Source organism: Cololabis saira, chromosome 6, assembly GCF_033807715.1.
Source record: "Cololabis saira isolate AMF1-May2022 chromosome 6, fColSai1.1, whole genome shotgun sequence".
NCBI lineage: Eukaryota > Metazoa > Chordata > Actinopteri > Beloniformes > Belonidae > Cololabis > Cololabis saira.
The window spans coordinates 19,975,307-19,993,391 of NC_084592.1; the positions used below are offsets into that span (position 1 = coordinate 19,975,307).

The 18,085-nt window shown below is 37.1% G+C and overlaps 1 protein-coding gene across 1 annotated transcript; it reads right to left on the minus strand.

Moving 5' to 3' along the window:
* Positions 1-351: 351 nt before the first annotated feature.
* On the minus strand, positions 352-17,196 carry ttc21b (tetratricopeptide repeat domain 21B). Its single transcript, XM_061724481.1, has 29 exons — positions 17,038-17,196; positions 15,765-15,894; positions 15,562-15,672; positions 15,083-15,249; positions 14,801-14,923; positions 13,047-13,204; positions 11,118-11,202; positions 10,823-10,921; positions 9,089-9,284; positions 8,863-8,960; positions 8,388-8,588; positions 8,059-8,188; positions 7,797-7,954; positions 6,618-6,842; positions 6,261-6,499; positions 5,829-5,901; positions 4,152-4,262; positions 3,930-4,068; positions 3,534-3,640; positions 3,123-3,311; positions 2,795-2,905; positions 2,620-2,701; positions 2,388-2,538; positions 2,147-2,308; positions 1,830-2,025; positions 1,353-1,577; positions 1,094-1,214; positions 934-1,001; positions 352-849 (listed from the first exon to the last, which is right to left on the minus strand). The coding sequence occupies exons 1-29, from the start codon at positions 17,059-17,061 to the stop codon at positions 772-774; spliced, it is 3,957 nt and encodes a 1,318-aa protein (XP_061580465.1). The 5' UTR covers positions 17,062-17,196; the 3' UTR covers positions 352-771.
* Between the last annotated feature and the right edge of the window lie 889 nt (positions 17,197-18,085).

The following is an 18,085-nucleotide window of genomic DNA, read 5'->3' on the forward strand; positions in this document are numbered from 1 at the left end:
ATGGAATTGGGGTGGGAAAAAAAAAAGTTCCGACTCCTCTCAGTGTGGAAGCAAAGCAATCAATTTGAGCTTTAGCGAGCAAAAGTTGTGAAGGGAGTCGGCGTAGGTTCTGCGTTGGTGTAACGCAGACCATAAATCAGCCTTACGGCGTAAGGTGCGCATCGGCGTGTAGGCTCTGCGTTGGTGTAACGCGGAACCATAAATCAGCCTTCAGTCCAGCCACACTGGTGACCGCCTCTCGCTCTGGATTTGCACATACAGTATCTGTATTATTATTATCACGTTAATTTATTCTAAAGATAATTAATAAATCAGACCAAATACTTACCATAATATCTATATAAACTTTATTTTTGAAAGAAAAAAAAGGATCAAAAGACATTTTAAATGTTAAATCAACATTAACAACAATGACAATATTCTGAATAGTTTTGTAGATTTAAGAAACAATAGAAAATTCCCCTCACTGACTTCCCCTTCTGTAGCAGCCCAAACTGTTTTTATAGCTGTTTCGTGTCTTAAAGCTGTCAGTTGTGCTCAAGCCTGAATGTCTCTTTGTTTTCCTGTTGGATTGTTAAGCATCATGTAGAAAATGTCCATGAGCACACATTTCACTCTCTTCCCAAAGAAGGCAGGCAAACATCTGTACATTTTCAACTTGACAGCAATATCAACGAAAAAAAAAAGGGTAACCCATTTTATTACATAAACATTGGTTTCATATGTGTCTTTTCTCACAACCCTTTTACACACGTCCCCAGAGGTTTGACACTATGATCTCAAGGCGGCACGTGCTTTGTCCAGGATTTCCTTTCTCATTTTGGGATAATTTGGATTAGCAGCAAGAACCTGTGGAGAGAAATGAAACTGATTTACAGCAGAAAACCGTGTTAAGGTTGTGAAACTGGACGCATCTATCTTCAGATGTCCCACCTTGTGACACACATCTATGGCATCGACATGCCGCTTTGCTTTTAAGTAGTTGAAAGCAAGTTTGTATCCTGGAGGAAAAGCAGACATAAGATGTTAAAAATGTGATTCTCCCAATGCACTTATAAAAATAGAACTGGACATCTGATTTTGTTTGACATACCAATAGTTGGGTTTGTCCGATTTCCATATTTCCAAGCCAATTCATACTTTAGTGCTGCATCACGGAATGCCTGCTCTTTTTCCATTATGTACCCTTGATATTCATAAGCCTTGCAGCATGACTGTGGGAAAAGTGAAAATAAAAACCCCAAAACAAATTCTTTTCAAAATAAGGAGTACTGCATACAGTATATGAGAGCCTAAGTGAGGTGAGCTGTCATGATACCACGTATAGGCAGTGGTAGGGTTTTCAGACTGACCTTGTTATGATTCAGGCATCTCTGTAAGAGGTCCCCGGCCATGTCAAACTTCCCAGAGTGGATGTATATGTCTGCCAGGAGGAGCCAGCTTTTCTCAAACTCATCAGCATCAGCAATGTTCCAGTTCATCTTTGCTATCCGTTTGAGCTGGTTCCTGGCTCTTGGAGTTTGTTTTAGCATCATGTAAGCTGTTGCCATGGCCAAGAGTGCTGGTGCGTGGTCTTTCTGATGTAAACCAAAGAACGCTGGTGAGACAGGACGAATCTGACGACGCCACTACTTTACAAAGTTGACTATGAACACACAAGCACTGACATACAGCAGACTTCATCCAGAAACATTGTGATAGTGAATATAAAGGTAAAGGGCACTTATTGACACTAGGAGGGAGCTTGAAGTAATGCACAACTCCTGGTGAGGGTATATTTACACATGACGGAGTGATGTAACTCACTGCACCATCTGGAGTTTACTTACCTCATTGTTTGCAATCTCTGTGAAAACACCGAGGGCTTTCTCTACATTGGCCTTCTGCTTAGTTGCAAGAAGGCAGTAGTGCTCCAGGATCCGGAGCTGTACGTGTCCGCCTGGCGTCTGAGGCTTTATCTCTTTGAGCAGCTTCTCTGCTGTTCTTAAATCGAGCTGCTCCGACTCTTGCTTCTCTGTGGAATTGCTGAGAAAAGACAAGGTGGAATTGTGAGAGCATGAGTTCAAAGTCTGTTAGATTTAAAACAGATTAGCTTTTTCTGTATAGTCTCATTTCTACTGTAACTATGTCATTTAACCCCACTCACCCAATTTCACCATCTAAATTCTCAAATAATTCTCCTCCGATTGTGTCATTGTCAGGGTTCAGGTAGATTTCAATCATGTTATAGATGGCATTTTGACCCCAGTCATTGTCTTTGCGAGCCTTGTTAAAATGTCGAAGAGCATCACTTGGCTCTCCCGTGTACCTGAATGGGAAACACGACAGCTTATGATGAGACTTGAAAGAACACTCTTCACTCTTGGGAAGTGAGTCTTGAATCTTACCACAGATAGAGGCCTTTGCAGTAGTTAAACCCAGGTTCAAACTTAGTCCTCGAAGAATGTTTTTCAGCCATATCAAGAAATCTGGGGACTTCTTCCAACTTGCCAGCCCTTCTCAACAAGTCAATGAGGCGCGACAGAGTCGGGTAGTTGTCTGAAAACAACACGTTTCATAAAATTATCAATTTACATTCAAATTCAGCGCTGAATGACAGAGCAGAAAAAAACACTGCACCTGGTTTGCGCTCCAGAAGCTGTTGAAAATGTAAAACTGCCTTGTCGTATTGTTGCTTCCTAAACATAATGTCTGCCATCATCTAGAGACAAACAGTTTTGGAGAAATTCAGTTTTTTTCTAATCTTTTAAAAAGGTTGGGGCCATATTTGCGCTGCCGATGGGACAGAACAAACCAAAGTTGCATCTTCATTGAACTGGTCATTCTTCAAAATGACACGGCACTGGTCCTCGCAGGCATCGGCCTCATCCAGAGTCAGGTACAGGCGGGCCAACTCCAGCATTACCTGCAAAACAAAAGTGGCATTAATCTGCATCGTGTTCAAGTCACAATAATGTTATTCACAATAATATTAAGCATATATGTCAGACATTTGGCATAAGCTATCACCAACTGAGAAAACACCATTTTAAAAAAGAGGGGAAGATTCAAAAAGATGCCAGTGCTTGTTAACCGCAGCTGCAGTTAAGTACACAGAATGGTTTTGATTCAGCTGCACCGACCTTGCGATCTGTCTCACAATACACAAGAGCTTCTTTGTAGAATTTGACCGCTCTCTCATAGCCCCTCTGACTTGTGTAGTGCCGGGCGATCTCAGCACAGATCTCAGCAGCAAGTTGCTTCTGTGTGGGGACAGCGTCAGGCTGCTCCAACTGAACACGCTTCAGGACCTTGGCCTGCACATCTCTGGCCTATCAATCGCAGATAAACAACTTTATTATGGAAATAACAACAACAAAATTACAATTACTAGTATTGTATCCATGCAAAATAGTACAAAAGATTGAAATCTTAAAATTAACCCTGTGTTGTTGTTTTTTTTAGGCAAATAAAGTAGTGCTCAGGAAAAAAATGAAGCTAAATATTTGATGAACAATAGTGGAAAAATGACTAAATAAAAAAAAACCTCTTACTTTTTGCAGGGAAAGTAAAGCGTCCTCATTTTTTTCAACTTTATTTTGGACCTTTGCCAACAGGATCAGATAACGGCAATCATCTGAGAGTGCAGGTAGTTCATTCACTGGATGGAGGAAAAAAGGGAAGGATGAAAAAGCTATTGCAGCGCCTCCTAGTGGCCACACTGAACTTGACTAAAAGGCTCCCGGGGAAGTTCTGTGTTTGATTGGCTGGAGAAATATATTTGTCAGTTTAAAACAAATGTTTTTGACTTTTTGGTCGTTCACACTCATTTTATCCCTCACATACATACAGTACACGTTTTTTTTTTTTAATCATAGCAGAAAGATATGTTTTTTTTTTTAAATTTACACAAGTACACACAACTAATGACTATGGTGAAGTCCACGCACCTGGTTCATGCGTCAGTGCATCGTGTAAGACTCTCTCACAGCGCTCATATTGCTTCATCTTCATCAGAAGTTCAGCCAGGTCGTAGCGCAGGAAGTGCTGCTGCTCACTCTTAAGTGCTGCCTCATAATAATTGATGGCCTGCGTGATGTCAACAGTGTTTCGTCAACACGAGCTTGAGTGGGAATTTTGTTTAACTTTTCGAATGAGTATACAAAACAAACCTTTATGTAATTGTGAGTCTTGACCAGGGCTTTCCCAATCTTACTGGCCAAAGCACCATCTCTCGGGTTCTTCTTCAGAGCTTGCTCGTAAACCTCGATGGCTTTTTCAGGCTGAAAATAAACACACATGACAGCAAGTGGCGTCACAGTCTTTCCGCTGGTTTCCGATATTTGTAAATGTTATAAACACTTACAAACATGGGCTAAACAGATTAGGAGCTGCTGCATCCTTTAAGGAATGAGAAGTCTGGGAGGCTTAATAAAGATAAAAGTGGCCACAGTTAGGCAGCATCGGTATTTTGTCAAAGTATACAACAAGTTTGGAAGTTTGGGATTAAAGTTGGCATCTTCTGAAGAACAACTACTGTATCTCATGGGCAGTTCCAGATCCACAGGGATCAAAGTGGCCCCTTCAGTTTCTTACCCGACGACACATATGCTGACAAGATATAACGATAATGCTACTCAGATGAACCTGTTGCTATCTTACCTAAGCTTGGTGTTTCATTCAGTGATTTATCTTAAACGTATCCTTCTACCCCTTTTAACTGTTAACAATGATTGAAGACATTTATGAGGGGAGTTTTGCGTGTTGTACAAACCATTTTCGTCTGTAGGAATCGTTCACCAAAAAAAGCAGCAACTTTAAGTCTGTGATTCTTATAATTGTTTCTGATCCAGCAGATATTTGTATTGAGTGGAGAGGAATGGACAACATGGTGACATGGATAGTGATCCACCCGTTATTTTTTTTTATTTAAATGTCATTATAAATTAATGCTTCACTATTAATCGAACTGAAATGAATGCGTTCCAGTTTCTGAAGAAGACGAGGGACAGTGCTGAAGATATCAAAGAATGTTTCACAATCAATACAGTTGAAATGCTAAAGCATGCATACCTGCATTTAACACCCTTTTTACAAAATATACATATATTATTTTGAGAATCAAATTGTAATCAGAGCACTAAAAGTCTCTATGGTGCAATTATTACTTTAACCATTTCCCTTAGATTTTACTGATGTAGATGTTTAAGATTAAGATAACTGAGGATTATATATTTGGAAGTCAAATCTGAAGCCCAAATCATATTCATATCTGTGGAGTCACCGTCCCTTAAGAACAATATAGCAAAATAAATAATTATAATAATGTGGAAAAGGCATGAATAAAGCTGTCAGATAAACGTAGTTAAGTTAAACATTTAAGCAAAGTATTGATCCTTATGTACATGTGAATGCAGAAAAATGGTTGGATGGATGTCTCATTTCAAAATCATGCTGTCATCTGGAAAGTAACAATTACAAGGAGAATTCCTTGTGGAGAAAGTTAATAGTGGACTATTATTAATGGAATTGAACAAATACGGGGCTCTGTTACATGATCAGCAAGAGCAGGAGAAACGTTATCAGACTGTGAAATTACATTATGAGGACACCTCTGATTATTGTTACTTCTTAGCACATGATCTATTTGATTTCATTAAAATGTTTAAAGGAGCAGTGTTTAAAATATGTAAACCTCCTAGAAAAAGGTGATTTTCTTACCATATCTTATTATTGTATGTTGGGAAATGCACAGTAAAAGCTAAAGTGAGCATGCAGATACAACAACAAATGGCATGGAATAAAGAAATCAAGTCATTAAACACAACCAAATCAGATATTTCCCTCACCTCCTGAATGTTCATGTAGGCATCACCGAGTAAAAGATATGTGTGAGGACTCGGCAGCTTCTCCACCATTTCTCTGTGAACAAGAAATCCCACTGCATGATGTACTTGTACTGACTACCAGATACTACTGAATCACTTGTTGATCACTTATACTTGATTTAGTCTCAATTACCAACAGGAAGAATAATCACTTTCTTTCACCTGCATAGATGGCCTCAGTTAAGATTGTATTACACCTAGCTGCAAGACTCAACTGGATGATATAGATGTGCTCTGTGCCATATAGTATCAATGGATATTCTACAGGTTATGTATTTCTTTAACTTTCATACATTTTGATTTACTTATAAATTAATAAGTACTTGGAAATTCAGCGACCAACTTCTATATGTTTATTTTATGATTTTTTTTTGGTCAAAAAGTACTGCTCACCTGTAACAGCTTGCATACAACTGTTTGTCTCTTCTGTTCTTAAGATAAATGTCTGCCATCTTCTCTTTAGCCTGGATGTAGTAGGGCTGTTCAGGTGTGATGTTTCTCAGCATGCTCAGTGCCAACTCCATGTCGCCACGCAGCAGGGCCAGGTCTGCGTTAGCGATAGTGACACGTAGCTCCTCCGGTGTTCCAGAGAACTCGTTGATGGCATCCTGCATTACCATTGCTGCTTCGTGCTGAAATATGAAATGCACTCATCAGCTTATTCATTTCTCGGAGACCAGACAGACGCGAGGACCGGAAGTGAACTGTGTCGTGTACTTGCATATGTAAGTGAGATCTCACTATTTTTACCTGTTCTCCGTTGAGCCACAGGGCTTCGGCCAACTCCAAGAAGACAGAAACACAGTCAGCAGAGCTCAGTTCTGTCTTCTTGTGCTTTGACTTGGATGAAGATCCAGCTCTACGGACTCCTGGAAGACTCTTGGCCATCTGCAACGTCTGAATGGTCTCTGCAAGCTCACCCTTTTTCTTCGTAGCCTGGGCTTTAATCAGGTGGTACAGTGGGTGGTCTCGAATCTGGAATGGACACCAAGTCAACAGCCACAAATATTAATAACATTGTGTAGTTAAATCTCTGAATTAGTTTATAACTTGAGCAAGAAATGGCATCCACCACAAAATGTCAAGGCAGAGCTCTTAGTGGTGACAGTGCATTGATACGACTTTGAAGCTGCGTGCACATGGTTTGAAAAGGTTTTCCAGCTGACTGATAACATGTAAGATATTCATATACAATTCCCCATGTATCTTAAATGGCTACTTAACTATGCGCTATAAACTATATATACATCTGTGTCTCCCACCTGATCATCTCCATGCAAAACTGTGTGACCCACAAAACAGGCTGTGTTATCAGTTATGCATATAAAACTCCACAATGATGCAGGTTCATAAAAATAAACCACACACACCCACCGATGATAACTGCACAAAGTTTTATTTAGGAAACTACTCACTCACAAAAAAGAAAAAAAAACTGGGTTTGTATGTGTATATTTATGTATGTGTACGCATATGTATGCGTATATATATGTATATATATTAAATATAGTAATAATGCACTTATATATGCTTTTGGTTTCTACCGTCATGGTATCAATCATTAATATGTGTGCAGACAAGGGAAGAAAAAAAAAAAAGGAAACTACTCACGGATTTCTGCTCTTGACCCTTGGTGTAAAAACAGCCACTTATTCTCATAACTCAAGCTTATAATGTACTTAAACCTGCCGGTGTAATTAAACCATTTATGAAATGCTTATCATCCAAAAATATTCTGTCTATATTGTAAATTGATTTTTTTTTAAACTTTTTAGAGTAATTTTAGAAGCAAAAATATAACATTTCTCTTTTTTTTTTCCTTTCACATTTGTAGTTAGCTCGACATACATATATAACTGAACTAATACAATAACATACAAATGGATAAATGGATAAGCCAATAATTCTGTTAGTTGATTGTGAGTTTACCTCAAAGTTGTGGCTGAGGCAGAGCTCGAGAGACTGGTTGCAGAGCGATACGTTATCCTGCAGCAGATGGATCTGGGCCATTAGCAGATGAGCTTCTGCATGAGATGGACACTGGTCTAGGCAGTGACGCAGACTACTCTGGGCGGCGTTTATGTCACCTGAATGTATACAGCAGCAATTACATTTAAGTTATGACTGAGAAAAACAAGCAAACAAATAAGTAAATAAATGAATAAAATAGATACAGTATGATAGTACTCACCAGACCGATATCTGACTTTGCCTGTTAGGTAGACGGCATGAAGGAGACCTGGCACAATTCTGACTACAGTGTCCAGCAATGTGGCGCAGTGATGAAGCTGAGGAGCTGGGGGCTGGCCAGGGGCAGGGGGCTAAAAACACAACAGTAGAAATGACACACAGTCTTGAACCCTTTTTGTGATGTCTTAAAAAAAGGGAGTCAAACTGTCCAGAAATATGTAGCAAAGAAATGGAGAATAAATAAATAAACAGAGGCTCTCTTGCACTTCCCAAACTTTTAGTGAAAATTTGAAGGATCGATGAAAACAATGTTAGTTTTTCCACGTGTACCTTAGAAGGACACAGTGCAAGATACTCTTTCACAATATCCAGCAGGAAATCGGGATTCATCTTCTCTAGGTACTCCACTCCCAACGGCAGGCCCTGCAGTGAGGAGAAGTGTGTGTCCACGGCATCATTCAGCAGGTTGGTCACCTCTTCTGGGGGCCGTCGCTTTTTAACCGCCAGCAGGGCTTGTAGGTACAAAAGCTCCTATAAACGGTAAAAACACACGAGCAAAACAAGAAAGATGAATTCATCTAACAGAAACACGTAACATAACTGGCTGATTGGCTGAGAGGAAGTGTTGGACAATCTATTCTCTATAAAATGAATCAAAGGCTACACATTTATTTCAAAAATAAACAGGATGAATAACTAAAAGGAAGTGTAAACCTGCAGTTACAGTTGTTTTGGCTTTATGCTTCACCAATAATTATAAATCATAAATCTGTCCTTCAAGAATACTCCTGAGAAAAGACTTTACCCCTGATTTTCCAATAGACTGTTGAATCTCTGTGAGAAATTCCACTTGTTGATCTGCATCTTCAAGTTGACCCTCTATCAACTGGCAACGAGCAATACCTGGATAATAACAACAATAATATAAAGAAAAGGAATGGGTGAAGATTTTGTATTAAATATAGTTGTGGATACAAACAATCATGCAAAATATATAAAAGAAACAATAATGAACCACTGGGCGATGTTACCAGTCAAAGCTGAGATACTAGTTTTCTCCCTGTTGGTAATAGCAGTCTTGTACCACTTCATGGCCTCCTTGATCCGGCCCTGAAGCACCATCTGGTAACCCAGCTCGGTTGCTAAATCAGGGTCTCCCGATGCCAAAGAAAAAGCTCTTTCCGCCATTTTGAATGTCTGCTCCATGACTTTTTCATTGCGTCCACACTGTTATTCAACAAAAACAAATAGTGTAGTTGAATGCAAGTATTCAAAGAAGAGTCATTCCATGTCAAAGGACCTAAGACAGAAAGATAGACGAGGTAGGTGGAGAACCCTTCTGTTAAGTTCACGAGAGTTGAAAATCCTGAAGTTCAAATCCAAATACTTTTTTTTTGTTTTTAACCAAGGAAACATTTCAAGTTCATAACTTCAACAATGTGCAGTTCTCTGACATAAATGGAACACTTTTTGCACATTTCTGTCTAAACCTAGAGCAATTATAGGGTAAAACCTTATAGAAGACGAATTCCACAATTTAACACAAGTTGCAGAATTTTTTTCAATCTTTAATTTTGAAACATTTCCCACTATTTTACACTACTATGACTGATTAGAGACAACACACCACAGCCATCAGTTAACCCTTTCATGCATAGTGGACACTGCAGTGGACAGATGTCCAAAAGCCATTTATGTAGTTTTATGCAGTTTGGATGGTTTTATTGTACATTAACCACCTCAGTGGACATCAGTGAGGCACCCCACATCTTTTCAAGGAATGGTATGGAACAAAATCAGTATTTAAAGGATTTTGTTGTTAAGAGAATCCTGCATAATTGTTATTTATTTAAATTCTTGTTGATTGTGTCAGGAAAAGAATAAAGAAACTTGATGTTAAAATTACAGTTTGAGTTCATCATCTTTCATTTGTGAGGGGATTACATGATCTCCAAAGAAGTGAACGTTAGCAAAAATGTGAATATGATGAAACTAAAAAAAAAAAAAAACATAACTTTAAAACTACAAAAAGAAATACATAAAAACATTATAGACACCGGAAAGTATAACAAATGTACTTTAAGGGAAAACATGCACAAAGATTTTGATTTGTATGTATTTGCAATAGATTTCATCACTTTCTAGGGAAAAAATGCTGCAAAATTAAATAAGCAAGTTTAGCAAAAAAAATAAAATACAGTCAAATACCTCATAAAGAGCAATTTTCAGCTCAGTGACTGTTTAAACACATTATTTTGTTTTTTCATTTTCACCACCTAAAATATATCATTAATGTGGAAAAGGACGGAAAAAGATAAACATTAAGTCATTTATTTATTTTTCTTCTTCATTTAGGTTTCTTCGTTGAGCTAGAAAATAATCTTTTGAGTTTCATGAATGCACAACCCAGCAAAAAATGTGCAAATTATAAGGCTTATTAAGAACTACAAAAATGTTTACAAAAAAATCCAACACCAAAAAGCAAGCTTTACAAATTCTAAACTCATGATATTGTTTGACTGTAACTGTAAGATTTCTAAGGTTGTATAAATTAATGGATGTTTTCATATGAAATGTGAATAAATAAATTGGGAAGGTTAGCAAGTAAGGAGAAAGTCAGCAAAGAATATCCCAAAACAGGATCACAACTGTAACACTAGGGAATTTAGAATAATCATGTAAACGTGACAATAAAACTAAATGAGAATTTAGAATAATCATGTAAATGTGACAATAAAACTAAATGAAAAAAATGTTGGTCTTACAATGCGGGTGAAGGCGAGAGACATTCTGTGGAAGAGCTCAGCGTTTTGTGGTTCCAGCATGTCTAAGCAGCTGAAGAGGTTTGACAAGTGCTTCACCGCCTGTCAGTGGGAGATACAGAAAGAGTGTATATTAATTGCTTTTTATTGCAGTTCCATGTAAGGTCCAAATATTAACTATTTTATTTGCTCTTTACTAGCAACTTTATTGTTTATTATAATTGCTGATTCCCTACCACTATAAAATCAAAATATTGTTATAAATATTATTATTACTGTTGAAATGTGTTGAGTGTACCTCGGTTATATCACCATCTCTACACAAAGAATGCAGAGCTAGCATCCGGAGTGCTTCTGGGCTATTTTTATCTTTCTGTAAAAGCCTGAAACATGACACAAAGTACAGTGAGTCAAGGCTCTCCCTTACAATTAATAAGATAAAATGGCCTTTATTAATAGTAAAGGAGGATGTGATACTCCTGCAGTACAGTGTTGAGCTGTCAGACAAAATAAAATTACAACAATACGGAACCATGAAGGCGTACAAAGATCTAAAGAATTTGTTTAGCTGCTTGCCCAAAATGTAATTAATAAAATCAGAGAGGCTATCACAATGGCCCTAAACTTAGTGCAACCTGACTAATCACTTCGCCTCTGTTCGTTAAAGCTGAACCCTTGTAAATTGTGCGTCCCTGCATTTGGGCCCAGAGACCACCAGATGTCGCTATGACGCAAAAAGCTGAAGTAGGCTAAGCATTACAGAATGTTGTTATCATTGATATAATTACATGAAAACCAATTATTTTACAAATACAATTCAGTTTTATATATTTGTGTGTGTATATATATATATATATATATAATTTCTCAACTCATACTACCACTTGTTGATTATGCAGATATTGTTTATCAAAATACTCCAGATATCCATCTTAAACCTCTGACTGTATTATTTAATTCATTATGTAGATTTGTGTTACGTTGTCCTTTCAGAACACATCATTGTTTTATGTTTGATTCATTGAACTGGTTGCAACCCAAATCTAGACGGCAATTTCACTGGCTTCAGTTCCTTTTTAAATGTGTTTATTTTCACTGTCCTCCATATTTAAAAGAACTCATGATTCTATATAACTCTCCATACTCACTCAGACATATGAATTTTCCTTTTTTCTTTGTTCCTAGAATTTTAAAATAGGTTGGTAAAAGATCATTTTATTTTAAAGCTCCATCAGATTGGAATAATCTTCCCCTCTTTTTGCGTTCTATTACTTCTTTTCATTGTTTTAAGTTGGCATTATATTCTCATCTTAAAACAAATTGCATATGTTTTTAATTTATTTATGTATTTTTTTGTCCTTTTTTCTATTTATTTATTTTATTGTATTTTTTTCTTTTCTCTCTGTTATGTTATATTTATCTCATTGTTTCGGTTATTCAATTAGCCTACTTTGTAACTGGACTTATGTGGGAAGGGGTGAGCAAGATGTCTGTGTTTGTTTTATATCATGTATGTCTGTACTGTAATGTGATATATTGTAATGTATGTTTTATGGGACCCCCTTGAAAATGAGATGTTACATCTCAAGGGGCTATCCTTTAATAAATTCTAAATATATATATATATATATATATATATATATATATATATATATATATATATATATATATATATATATATATATTGTCAAAATGATTTGTCAGAATGTTGACAGGCTTGATAAGTGTATTTTTCACAAAGCACCAGAAAATGGGACTGTCCCTCTGACGCTTGTTTAAGTAATGAACCTTTAGAAATCACAGTGCGCATGTCCCACAGGTCTCGGAAGAACGCTATGGGACACAATTACGACCATAGATATATATTATACAGCCTTTATTATGGATATCTTACGACGGTCCAATGCTGAGATCATCCAATTAAAATATTGGAATGACTTACGTCAGTACGTAATGTACGTCAGTTTTGGTGGATGGTAGGATTATTTTATCCAGTCTATTGGTAGGATGCACAGCAGCTTTAGTTTAGGCGTGGCGGTGCTCCACAGTTACGTAGTGGAAACCCTGGAAACCCTGCATGGGTTGTAGGCAGCGTCATAGTAATCGATCTATCTATCTAGACATCTATCTAGACATATACACATACATATAAAATCAAATCAATCAAATCAAACTTTATTTATATAGCACTTCTCATACAAATAATAAATAAATAATATGTCTTTACCTGTGTGCTGCGTCTACGGTTTGCTCCCAGTCTTGAAGGCTTAGCAACAGCTTCATTTTCTTGATGAGAGCTGGTAAGAACCCAGAGAAACTCACTATTACCTGGTTAACAATCTCCAGTGCTCCAGAGTAGTTTTGACGATATTCATAGTATTGTGCCTGTAACACAAGAAACATAGGTGAGGGAATGTCTCAAAAAAAAAAAAAAAAAAATATATATATATATATATATATATATATATATATATATATATATATATATATATATATATAGTCTATCGATAAAACGCAATAAGAATCCAAAGAGGAAGCAATATCCTATCTTAGACTGGAAGCTGAAAGTAATAATTCATTGCTATGTTTAAGACAACTGAAAGGTCTAATACCATTTTTTTTAAACGCTGGGAGGCTTTCCAATGTGAATAAAAAAAAGTAGTAAAACATTTATATCATATATTTTACTGATGACAGAACAAAAACAAAACAAGACATATTGAAATTGAAAAAATACACGTGTTTCAAAGAAGTCAGGGTGAGTGTAGTAAATAACTGAAGGTTGAAATACACAAAAGTCAGCAGCTGCGATGCATTGGGGTGCGTTAGCCACATGCGTAAATATCGACGGTGCAATCGGTACAGCTGCACCAGGGCCCAGGCGCCGTCAGGGGCCCATGAAGGAGGGAGAATGTGATGTGACGTGAGTTTTCAGCAAGAACAAAAGGTAAACCAAATAAAATAGACTACAAAAATAGCATAACAGCATGTTTAGCAAGCCTAAAAAAAAAGTGGCAGACAAAAGAGAAGAAAAAAGAGCCAGGATGATGTTAAAGCAAAAATGACAAAAATTTATTTTTTACAGCAATTAAGAAAAAAAGCCAGCATCCCGCCGGAGGATAGTCCGCCAGCCACCTCCACCAATGAAACAGCATTGAGCCGACCACCAGGGGGCCGGGAGGAGACTTCCCCTGCAGGGTTTGCAGGGTGGGTTTGGCCAGTCACAACGTTAGCCATCATGGCGATAATAGGAGTTCTCTATAGTGGCTGTGCATGTGTGTGTGCATGCGCTGTGTGCTTTTGCTTAGGGCAGGGGTGGGGGCACAAAAAAAAATACTTGCACCGAGGCCTAACACCATGATGTTACGCCACTGGCGTTAACACAGGCAACATGTGTGACTTCTACATTTGTGAAAAGAGCAGTTATGGTGAACAATATCCACAAATTTTAGAGTAAGACATGTCATGATCCAAACATGGGCTTTTTCACCTTACAGAATAACAACATTCTGTGTTTTTGTGGTAGTATATCTCCATAGTAAACAAGTGCAGGTGCTGAGCTAGCCTGCATGTTATGTCACTTACCATAAACACTTTGCAGCTTAAAAATACTACAAAGGAGCTCCTAAACTATTAAGCATGTTCAGTAAGGATAAAGAATAAGAAAAGATTTTCCAAGATGAAAAGCTATATTTGATATGCTCTCTTTGCACTTATTTTAATGAAATCCAAGGCAAAATGTATTTGTGAATACTAGAATGGCTTTTATTTACATTTTATATAAAATCATGAAGAACCAAGCCATTTATTGTATGTGTATGTATTGTAACAGAAAATACTAGATAACTGAAAAACAATATTGGTCAACTAAAGGTAGAAGTGTTTTGTGAGACATTCAGGCAATATGAGGAATTACAGCTTTATAACATTGGGATCGGATTCTGAAGAAAAGTCATTTTTGGTCTGTGTTTGCCGTGTTACCTTTCCCATGAGGGCAAAAACATGTCCTCTCTCTTTCAGTCCTTCATCAAAGTATTTTCCAGCCTTTTTAGCATAGGCATCTTTCCCAGATGTGACATCTATCCAAGCTTTAAGGATTATACCCTAAACAACACACATCAGAGCATACATTACAAAGGAACAAGTAAATGACTCTAGTCGTGCCTTGCTTGTGGAAGCTTTCCAGTGAATTTCCAGTGAATTTGTATAATAATAATATTCATGCATTTCGCTACCATTATGAGGATAAAATGTTCTTCTCACCTCTTTAGAGCCATTGGAAAGTTTAATCATTCTCTCTGTGTACTCCCTCGCCTTATCATTTCGCCCCAATAGCCAGAGAAAGGTCCCAGCATGGTACAGACTCTTAGGAGGTGCACTTTTACGATCCTCTTTGACCTTAGCATCAAGTTCCTGAATGATTTCTTTATCTGTTAAAATAAAAGAAACTTGTAAGATACCCAACACATATGTCTAGACCAGTGGTCTTCAGCCCTGGTCCCCAGGAACCCCTGTCCTGCATGTTTTACATGTTTCCCTGCTTCAGCACACCCTGATATAAAGGACTGTATCATTAACAGACTTGTGCAGAACTGGATGAGAAGCTGATGACGACCATTCATTAGAATCAGGTGTGATGATGCAAGGCAACATGTAAAACAAGCAGGACAGGGAGTCCCAAAGACCAGGGTTGATGACCCCTAGTCTAGTCCACTAACAGAACGTGGGGATTTGCTGCATACCTGGATTTGCCTTTCTTTTCTCTGCATATACGAGGGCCATTAACGTGCAGAGAGACAGGTGTCCATCATCTCTTATTGTGTTCAGTTCTGCAACTGCTTCCTGAATTTGATCTGAAGTAAAAAGATCAGAGATGCTTGGATAGAAGATGGAAAAATCATACAAAATAGACACGCTGCTACTTTATCTAATTCTTCAAGCTCACCTTGCATAAGAGTTGCATAAGCGTGGAAAAACGTGTAGATGGGATCATTGCTGTACGTCCTCTGTGCAGCTGATGCGGCGTTTGCAGCGTGACTGAAGTACTTTTCGTAACAGTAGTACTTGATCAAAGCCTTGAGAAAACAAACAAGGTGTAAACTGGTATTAGTGGGGCGGGTTAAATGTATTTTCATACTACCGGTAATTATATTCGTATAACATTGATTCATTGAAATCTTTATTTCGAGCATAAAAAAAAACAAAAAACAATTACACAAAACAAAAAAGAAAATACAAATAAACAGTCATTAAACAAAATCAAAGGGAAATAAACTTTCATGCCCGAAAAGGAGTAGGAGGAAGTAAAAAACGTATTGGGTCCTACCCCTTGATTCTAGTTTAATTTTGCTTGAAAATAAGAAAAAATAAAACAGCAAGCTTTACTTTATCAAATAATTATACCTCTTATTACCAGAGCAATTATAAATAATATATATATATATATATATATATATATATATATATATATATATATATATATATATATATATATATATATGCACACATATCTTATCTAAAACAATATAATAATTATTATATATACCATTTTATATACACATTATGCTGAATCCCCACACAATCACTACCTCATGTCTCCTCTTCCATGTATTTGGCAAAAATCATTTCTTTGTATTTGCTTTTGAACCTGTAGATGGTTGGACATTGTTTCAGCTCCTTACTCAGACTGTTCCATAGCCTCACTCCACTGTTTGAAATGCAAAATGTTTACATGACTACATGACTGTAATTTAAAATTAATTGGTTCCCTTAATTCATATCTCCCCTGTCTTTCCTGAAACATTTGCTGTATTTGTCCGGGTAAAGAGTTATTTCTGGCTTTGTATATTATTTGTGCAGTCCTTAACTCTGCAATATCGAAAAATTGTATTATTTTGGATTTAATGAATAATGTATAGGTGTGTTCTAGATAACCGGCATTGTGCATAATTCTGATAGCTCTTTTTAGGAGAATGAATACTGGTTCCAAAGTACTTTTATATGCATTGCTCCAGACCTCTATGCAGGTAAAAAACCATTGAACAGTACAGAGTGTGGAGTGATTTGCTATGTGGGAAGTGTCTAGCTTTTGCCATTATTGAGATGCTTCTAGCTATTTTAGTACAGTTGATAGCATGATAAAGGAAAAAGGAAAAACATGAGGAGACGCATCAACTCTTGCAGTGTCGGGTGCTGTGTCGTTTATTGTCCTTGCTTACCAGCGTTGTGTCTTCTTCCTCCATCTTGCACCAGGCACTTTAGGAGCAGACTCTCACTGGCGATAACAAAACGTGTCGATATGTCGTGTTTATTTACTGTTTACACGGTTATGTCGGATAAGACATGTTAGTTTAGACTCCGTTGTGATTTCGCCATCTTGCAGCGACTCAAGTAGCGTTGCCTGGTAACCTAGGAACCGTCACGCACACGGGCTTTTGTATACCCTCATCTCTGACTGTCGGTTACGCTTCCTTTCAAGTTGCTTGGTTTACCCTTTTCTTGAGATTTATTGGCACGTTAAAATATCAAAATACTCACTAAAATGTATGTATTTTTTTATTTGTATTTTTAATTTAGTTATTTGGCCGAGTATTAGATAAATACGTGAGGACTATCGGCTCTATTCTAACCCTGAAAGACAAAAATCAGGAAATATTGATATAACTTTCGCACTTTTCCTTTTGCATCCATAGGTGGCGCAATCATTCTTTTTACATGTATATATATCATTTTGATACAAAACTGCTCTTTCCATCGCTGCTACTACTCCTTCACTGGTACTCTTTTGATAATTCTTAAATAACCATCATATTGTCTATATTATACATATTTTTTAAAGCAATGCTGGTTCAATACAATATAGCCTATTATTCAAATCGTTTTTAAATAAGAAAATGAACGTTTAGGTTAAGCAGTATATATATGAACATTAGTCTGCATAATGTTCCATTCTGAAATACTATTCGATCATATCTAATTAATTATCTTGAGGCATGCGGCTGATAGAAAGGATTTTTATTCGTTCTGTACATTCTCAAGTGACAAGTTAATTTTTTCATGCATATAAGAGTGCTTTTGATGTCCTAAACAATTGTAAAAAGAAAGTAAAACTACCCATGGCTTTCAGATATATGTAATGTAAAACATTAGTGGACTGCCTTTTTCGTAAATAAATGGTCCATATTTTTCTTGAAAATATAGTGAAGTAGAAAACCATGAACTGTACTCAAGAAGCTACAGAACTTTAGTAAATTTGCATTGTGAAAC

Bases quoted from the DNA above. Each gene is read 5' to 3' on its own strand.
- ttc21b (XM_061724481.1), bottom strand. From the start codon at position 17,061: ATGGAGGAAGAAGACACAACGCTG. The intron at 4,069-4,151 runs GTTTGTTTTGTA...GACATCACGCAG, and splicing joins AGACTCACAATTACATAAAG to GCCATCAATTATTATGAGGC. The intron at 3,312-3,533 runs GTAAGAGGTTTT...TGCGATTGATAG, and splicing joins CTTTACTTTCCCTGCAAAAA to GCCAGAGATGTGCAGGCCAA.